Source organism: Centruroides sculpturatus, unplaced genomic scaffold, assembly GCF_000671375.1.
Source record: "Centruroides sculpturatus isolate CEXI.00-Female unplaced genomic scaffold, Cexi_2.0 scaffold69, whole genome shotgun sequence".
NCBI lineage: Eukaryota > Metazoa > Arthropoda > Arachnida > Scorpiones > Buthidae > Centruroides > Centruroides sculpturatus.
This window is the reverse complement of record NW_019384304.1, coordinates 978,951-988,062: the sequence shown is the minus strand read 5'-3', so window position 1 is coordinate 988,062 and position 9,112 is coordinate 978,951. Positions and strand designations below refer to the sequence as shown.

Below are 9,112 nucleotides of genomic sequence, written 5' to 3'. Positions count from 1 at the left end.
GAGTTAGTGTTGTTTGTTTATATTTATTTATAACTTGTAACATGCACAAAATAAAAAAGAAAATAATATTAGTCACTTGTATTCACAATTTATAATTACAAAGATCAGCACACTACACACTTATTCGTTCGAGAATCGTTGCACATCTGAGGGTCTGACCCTGCTTATCCTTCTTTTTAAGTGCTTGTCTTTGCTCTTCCCTTTCTCTTTCCTCTATTGCTCTAGTCCACATATGCCTATGCATACATCATAATATGCCCTCACGATACTTTTGATTCGTCACTTACCCATCGTAGATTTCCCATTTTACAATTACGTGACTCGTAGCCTGGTGATAACGGAGAAAAGAGACAGATAGGACGTCGGTATAAGTCACAGTTATGATTTCACAGATTCGAAACAGCTTGGTAGCCCAAATGACCCCAGGCTTTCACCCGTGCACGCTAAGTGACTTTCATTACAAGCATTTAGCTTTCCGAAGTCTATGACAACAATTGTTTGGCATTCACGGCTGTGAATTTTGCGCCAATAAGCTGCCTCAACTTGTTCGAGGCAGCTTATTGAGTTGATAACATAATCGACTTGTTCGATTATGTTATCAACTTAATTTCATATTTATTTTCACATTTTCACTTCGTGGTCCTTCTCTGTTCTTCCGTTATTTACATGTGTATCATTTCATTGTTATCCTCATTTGATATCATCACTTATTACATACTGCCATGAAGTTCTTGTCTGAACTGTCAAGAATTAACGCGATTGGCGAAGCGTAGTGACAGTGAGCCAATAGAGAGCAGGGTCCTTGCCATAATGCGGTTTGTGTGCCAATTTTCGTACATGCGTTAATCAAGCCGAATAGTTTGGCCGAATATTTGGTATTCGGCCTAAGGCCAAATATACTATTCATTGCAACACTACTACAATTGAAAATTTCATAGTCAATTCACAGATTTTGAAAAAGAGTAAATATTGAAATGTCAACATGAAAAAATGAAAATATAATATGCAAATGAGATTAAACTGGGAAAGATAGTGAAGTTGAGTTAGCTTTGAAGCTTTGGTTTAGTAATGCTTATGAAAAAATGCACATTTTAATGGGCCACTAATTTGTCATAAAGTATTAACTAAGAAGAGAGCTTAAGCATCAGCAATATGGAATAGAAACATTTTATCGCAATCAATGATTGGTTCAATTTGCAGAGAAAGAGAGAATAATAGAATAATGTGTGTAGTACAGATGCATTCATAAGTTCTGATTTTGCATCAAATGAATTGTAGAAACAGACAGAATTGCCAAATATTCACCAAGGAATGTCTACAATTCAGCTGAAACAGCACTTTTTGTGCAATGCCTCATCATACAAGTTTTAACAGTTATTTGCTGACTTAATATGCAAAAACAAAAAAAAAACACTTGTAGGATTTTTTTTCCAATCACAAGATGATTTATGGGTATGAAAGATTTACCAGTGAATTACTGTTCAAGTGCAAATGCCTGGATGAGAACTGACATCTTTGAAATGAAAGATTGTTTTGTTGGTAGACAATTATACATCAAATTTGTGTTAATAGTGTGTCATTAAAAACAGTAGACATTCATCATCACTAATTCATCTGTGACCAAGGAATCATATTTAACTTAAAAGTATGCTGTGGAAGTGAAATGTATGCAAGAATTTTAGGAGAAGTAGATGACAGTCAAACTGATATGACTTTCTATTGCTATTCCTATGTCATGCATTAATTTTTTGATAATGTTGCAAGATCAACTGTCTGAGATCATTGAGAATTTTTTTAAAACAGTTTTCAATGGGTGGATTTTTTAAAAAAAAATAGCATACACATCTGAAAATTAAGTTGTCTGTCGAAATGGAGAAGATATCAGATCTGCTATGATATCAGAAATATGCCAAATTGTTACTGAAGAAAGCTCTGGAGAAATCTGATAAAATTGAAGAAAATCAAGGTGAAGATAGTTGAAATTCTCCAAAAATATTCAGATGTGAGAAACTGCAAGTACTAAAGATGAATTGCGTTTCAAAAACATGAATATGAGTATTTCCTGGCAATATCATTAATGAAAACATGTTGGATGAACTATTCAAATAATTATAATAAACTTTTTAAGCTAGCTATTAAATTTATTATTAAACATTTTAACATATTTTTAAATAATCTGATTTAATAAAACTAGAATTTCCACAAATTTATAGTTAATTACTTTCACTGCACAGTTTATTACTCAGTTATTGTTATCAATATAGGCTAGTATCAAGTGATTGCAATAATTAACGCTTAATGTAGTAAAATCAATAAATAAGACTTATTTCAGCATTATTTGGAAATATATTTTATCATCCTTTATCATGTTTAGTTATACTAAATCTAATTAAGTCAATCTTAAAAAAATTTATTTGAAAAAATTCTGTATTTTCTATTTCTTTATGTATTAAGATACAAAGTTATAAATATATAATAGTGTGTGAAATTAGCATGCTTTTTTTGGCATACCAGTAACAGCTGTCTTATTTATAATTTTAAATCTATTATAATGTTTATCTTAAAAGTTCATAAAATTGCAAGATTAAAAAAATTAATACTACATACTAGTAAAATTTTTCTTTGGAATTCAATTACATTTGATTGACATTACAACTTGTGAATTTATTAAAGCAGCCACTTGTGTTTTTGATATGAAGAATGAGATATAAAGAATAATTTATCTTTAAATGTAACTTAATATTTATACAGCTTGTGAGAAGAAAATTCCTGTGAAGCAACTACATATTTAATTTCATATTTTTTTTTTCTACTTAGTTTAAATGTTCTTAATAAGTTTTATGTAAATTTTAAAATAATTTAAATAATTAAATTCAATAATTGGATAAATTGTTAATTCTAGTAGATGATTTTGTGTAAATATAATTATTTTTGCCAAAATTTACTTTTATTTTTAGTTAATTTGATAATTATCTCTGTTTTTAATCATTTTGTAATAATAGAAAATAACTTCTGATAAACATAATTGAAAAAATTTAGGAATTTGAAAGATTACTGTTAAATAATTTAACTTTATACTTAAATTTACAAAAATTTTTGTTAAATTATAATAGCATCAAAAGTTAATAAATTAATCATCTAAAGAGTAGTGTTATTTTTAGTATGTTTAATTTTATCTTTAATCGAAGAATAAACTATAATTTAATTCCTTCATAAAACTAATGTTGTACATTTATTTATTAGAAAGAACTTAGTTGATGGGAACGAATGTCACTCAAGCCAATAAGGCCTGCTCCACTTCCTCCTCCAACTAATCAGCTTCCTGCAAACGCTAAGTAAATGATTTAGAAATTTTTAATTTTGTAATGAGTATACTTCAGATTATGTATAAATAAAATAAACATAATAAATTTTATAGATATTAATTTTATTAAATATCTACAAATACTTAAATATCAATTTATATTGATATTTATTATAAATTTATTTGTACTGTATATATAATTAATATTTATTACAGTATGGTAATAAATAAATAGTACCAAATTAGAAAAAGTATAAAATAAAACTAAGAATAAATTTTCAATGAAATGGTTGTTGCTAGTTTTACCAATGAATAACTTGTTTATCAATTCTCACTTTATTGATGGCACACTTTCACATAATTTGAAGGTTAGAAACCATATGATGATAAAATAATTGTTGTCATTCACATCCAACAAGGATTATAGAACAATCTCCAGTGTGAAGTTTGGAGGTCTGGATGAATTTTTAACCTGATCTTAATCATATTTTAGAGTTAGCTATTGGAATATAAGAGCTAATTGTGTGAAGAAGAAGAAAAACATAATTCTGTAATAAAAATTTTAACTCCAACATCAACTCTGCCTCGGTTTAGTTTCTTTTGGAGTACTATCTCTTAATATTACAATAACAAATTTGTTTTCACTACTGTTAATTTAATTGTCATTAATATATATATATTAAAATTTATTTATAAAATGTAAAGAACTTTAATAAAATGTTTTCTTATATTTTTATTTTATAATATGTGCTTTAATATTTAACAATATTTATATTTGTTTCATTAAAATATATCCTATTTATATTTCAGACCTAAGATTCACAGCAAGAAAAATGTTAGTAATGAAAAGGTAAATATTCATCCATTTTTATAGAAAATATGAATTTGTAATTGGTTATTTTGTATCAAACTAAATACGAAATTAATATTATATGAAATATTATCATACATAAATATAAATTCATTTGATTTATATGAAATGAAAATATTTCATATCAAACAAGAATTGTTTTTAGATATGACTGAGTTAATATCAATAATTTCTATAGAACAATTGTAATTTTATCTTATTAATAAGATAAGAATATATAAATAAAATGAATGATAACTATTTTAACTTACCAAAACAAGATGATCAGCTAATGTTTATAAACAAACCTGACCATAGTCTAAGCATATTAATGGAAGAGAATATTTAATACTTATAAAAAAAAAAAAAAAACCATATTTACTCAAGTCTAAGATGCATATCTATGTGCTCACTATAGTTTTTTTTTTTAAATAGGAAACTTGAGACAAATTTATGTCAACAGAATCAATTCTGTTATTTGTTTAAGTAATATTAAGTAAATTGGATAGTATGTCAGTTAGAAATCTCTTCACTTTGTTATGGCTTTTCTGAATCAGCACTGGATTCAATGTTCACATTTTTCCACTGCATTCATCCTCAGTGCCATTTTAAGCATTAGAGGACTGCTGCACAAATTTTTCTAGGACTTTCATGTATGCATGCATACATAATTGATTTTTTTTTTCTGTAGAAAGAAATCCAATATGTAAAATTTTCAATAATAAAAAGTGATAAGTTCAATAAATTATTTGCCTATTTACATAAAATATTGGTAGTAGAAAAACTAACTAACCTATTCTATATAAATTTCACTTGATTAAAATATTTTCTTTAAATCTAAAACTTTAATAAACATAAAATGAGAAAATTATCTTTGACAATATTGATAGTGATAAGAATAAGAAAAATTATTAATAATGCTATATTATAATCTCTGATACAAGAATTTCTTTTTATTGAACATTTGCTGTCTTTAATTGTAGATGATTACTGTATTGTTGTAATAATCTCTATCTTTTTAACTGCTCATTATATTTACTTTGTGTTACACAGTTTGATAACATATCTATTTCCTTTTGATATAAAAATATTGTGTGTCTCTTTTAACTTCTGATATACTTGCTTTATTTACTTCTGTTCCTAATTCGTTTGTATATCATTTAAAGTTTTACTTTAATAATCTTATACAACAATAAAGTTTTGGAAAACTGTTTACGGTTCATTTGAAATGATTTATAATATGTAAATACAAATTATTAATATAATTTAGATAAGATTATTTAAATCTTGTTTTTAAGTAAAAGTTTGACAAAACAATCTGCTTATTTTGTTAACTGTGTTTATTTTTTGTAAATTTTTTTTTTTTTAGAAAACTACCTTTTTCAATGGTGTGTCTGCAAAACCAACAATCATTCGTCCAAAATTGGATGGTCAACAGTTGAAGAAAAAGAAATTACCACCACCAAGACCAGGTGAATATTTAAACAATAATTATTTTCGTATTGAAATATAAAAAATATAATTAATTTGAAATTTCTCAGCTCCACCAAAAATTAATAAGAATGGAAATGGAGGAGGCAATGTAAATAAATTACAGGTAAATATTTTATGAATAACTAATGGTTTACTTATAATTAGTTAATAGTTTGAAATATGAAAAAGAATCTTGTTTTATGTAACAACAATGTATTTTCACTGAAACCTAATACATTATAATTGATTATTTTAATCCCATTAAAGCTTTTCATATTTTTTACATAAAATAATTATTTTGCTTATATATTGCTAATTACACTTTAGTATTGAAATATAAATATTAATACATTCCAGCGTCGTTTATCCGAAATGTGGTCAACCAAAACATCGGTTAACCGAAAGCGTTCCAGTCGGCAAATATAAATTTTTGCTAGTGCTGCGGCACTGCAAATTTAGGCTATGTCTTGGGCTACTCCAATATTTCTTTTGTTGGTGTGTGTGTTTTAGCTGGCAGCACTGGCACTTTTATGTGGTGTTTTTCTGAGGACTGTGTGTCCAGACATGTGTCATGCTGAATCAAACGTTTTTGATACTAGATTAACTTCTAAAGTATAATTTTTTTGTTTTTATATTTTTCAATATATTTATTTTGTTTGTACAAAATAAAGAAATGATTTTTAATGATACAATAGCCACAATTATTATTATAAAAATTTTTGTTAGGCTTAACATAGACGAAAATTCAATGCAAAGTGACATGTAATGGAGAGAAATTTCAACATGGGATAGTTTAATATATTTTTCGTACATAATCGGTTATCCGAAAAATAAGTTATCCAAACAACCCCAGTCCCCAATTGATTCAGATAAACAACTGTCTACTGTAATACACTATAAATAAAGGATAAAAATTTTAAAGCCATATTTATAAATTTACTTAATTTCTAATGAAAGCATTAATATATAAGAAACTCAAATCTATAACAGAAAAAGCAACTTCCTATTTTAAGTAATTTTTTTTATTTTAGAAAAAAAAATACACTTATCAACTGCGGTATCATTTTTTCAGAATTCAGTATTTTAGTATTGTCAAATTGTTGAATTATAAGATGAATTAGTAACAAAAAGCCTCAAACGTTTGTTTGTTGTTAATGTAAACTACAGGAATATCAGTGTAATAGTGACAGTTTGAGTTTTTGTGTTAATTTATTAGTCTTAAAATAGAAAAGTTTTATAGTGCACTAGATGTAACTAAAATAATTGATTAATCAATTTTATAAAAAAATAGATGCAAGTTTTCCAATGAATAGTTTAAAGCAATAATTCAGTTTTGAAATAAATTTCATATTTCATGTTAACTAATAATTAATGAATACTTAGATGTCAGTTTCAGAGATATTTGTATTATTTTAGTATTTGATGAAAATGTACAATAATCATAAAGTTTATAAATACATACATCAGTAGTACTCAAACTGTTTAATTAGTAAGCCTATTTTTATTATTCATAATTGTCAAATATTTTTGTGGCTGGATTAGCATGTGTCATGAGCCAGATTTAGCTTAGGGGCTATATAATTTGGGCATCACTGATGTAATCAAAATAAAACAAATTAAAGTTATTGCAAATTATTTATTTTCAGGATATATTTCAATCTAATGTATTACAAGATGATCTAGCAATTTTTTTTGGAGATGATAATGGTATAAAACAGAAAAATACAAAGCAACCGTTACAAGTGAATCACACTAAAAATTCCAGACCACCAAGAGTAGCTCAGAGATCAATGAAAAAACGAGCACCAAATCCATTAGAAACTCAGAGTCATAATACTAATGCTCTTATTGATTTTGATACACCTATTTCCACGCAATCTTCATCATCAAATGAAGATATTTGCAAGATATTTGGAGGAAATTTTAATTCATTCCAAAACTTAAAATCAGAAAATAAATCTCTTCTTGATATGGATGATCCATTATTAGAAAATTTTAACTTCTCATTATCAGATATCAAAAAAACTAATTCTCTGCCAGTGGGAAATAATTTAGAAAATATTCCTATGAATGGAATGGAAAAATGTGAAAAATATGTTTCAAGTGTAAATACACTAGCTATGAATTTAAAATTGGAAGAAATATATCAGAAGAAACCAGTTCCAGCACCACGAAGAACTTTTGAAAACTTGGGAAAGGAAAATGCTATTAATAATACAGAATTTCATCAAAATTCAGTTTTTGCATCAAATACTGCAAAAAATAAATTTCAAATATCTCAGTCAGATCTTATAAGTAACCATCACATTAAGCAAGAAAATAAATATAATACAAATTCTGTAAGGTGAGTGTATACATTGCACGATTGAATTTTCAAATAAAATGTTACTCCATACAATAATCTTGCTACTTGTTTTTTAGTGATTTTCAAGAAAAAGACTTGAATTCAAGAATTGATCAAGCAATGAATAATGAATGGAATGATGTACATACCACTACAACATATTTTCATTCTACAAATAATGAAGTTATTTGGGATCACTGTGCCTCGCCATTTTCAGATGTATCATCATATAATACTATTGGATCTTTTGATAGTAATGATGAGTCAGGAGACATAAATGAGTGTCCTCCTGAACCAGAATTTCCTCCACCGCCACCACCTAGAGATATATTACTTGAGGTATGTAAATTATTACATTTTGAAGAAATTCAGAAACAAAAATATGTAAATATGATAATCAAAATATAACAAGTGAGGAGTAAGAATAAATTTCAAGTCTATTATCATTAGCAAGAAAGAAAACTTTGTATTTCTTTTTTTGTTTTTTTATAAGATAATTATCAAGTGCATTAGAACAAATATATCAAGAGAGAAAACATCTCTACATTGGAACTTTTTCAAATTTAAAATTTCTGTTTCTAATGTGTTTGGTCTAATGCATATGATAATTATAAAGTCATTACAAATTGAAATCATTACTTATTATTTTAGGAAGAAGCAAATGAAAATTATGTTCATTCTATTACAGAAGATCCAAAGACATTCCAGACTGTAAGACAATTTTAATAGCTTTGTTTTACTGTTTTCAATATTTATATACTATAATAAACTTTATTTTGGATTGAAAATAAATCTCAAATAGTAATATATGGATACATTCTAAACTCCAAATATTTTAAAGTTTTAACACTTAATAGAAATAATACTTGAATTATCTACAACTTTTAGATGCTTATGGTCTCCATCATAATATACTATTGATAATTAAATATATATAAAATTATGATTATGTAACAAAAATGTTGATGTATGGACTAGGTAATAAATGGATTTGGAGTTTGGATTATTGTTGTATGACAAAAACTTTTCTGATTTAAGAATTGACAGATTTTATATGCAAATAACATTTGATCTACTTACAATTCAACCTTTCAACCTGCTTATAGAAATCAGTTATGATAAATGGCATTAATAATACTGT

The 9,112-nt window shown here is 26.2% G+C and overlaps 1 protein-coding gene across 2 annotated transcripts in view; it reads left to right on the top strand.

Moving 5' to 3' along the window:
• Positions 1–8,712, top strand: part of LOC111618336 — a 12,447-nt gene extending 3,735 nt beyond the window's left edge. For both annotated transcript variants that reach the window (XM_023359842.1, XM_023359844.1), the window contains 7 exons: positions 3,244–3,335; positions 4,115–4,154; positions 5,524–5,626; positions 5,696–5,751; positions 7,274–7,971; positions 8,049–8,310; positions 8,623–8,712. In XM_023359842.1, coding sequence (XP_023215610.1) covers positions 3,268–3,335; positions 4,115–4,154; positions 5,524–5,626; positions 5,696–5,751; positions 7,274–7,971; positions 8,049–8,310; positions 8,623–8,697 — 1,302 coding nt within the window. In that variant the 5' untranslated portion in view covers positions 3,244–3,267 and the 3' untranslated portion in view covers positions 8,698–8,712. The remainder of the gene's footprint in view (positions 1–3,243; positions 3,336–4,114; positions 4,155–5,523; positions 5,627–5,695; positions 5,752–7,273; positions 7,972–8,048; positions 8,311–8,622) is intronic.
• The last annotated feature ends 400 nt before the right edge of the window (positions 8,713–9,112 follow it).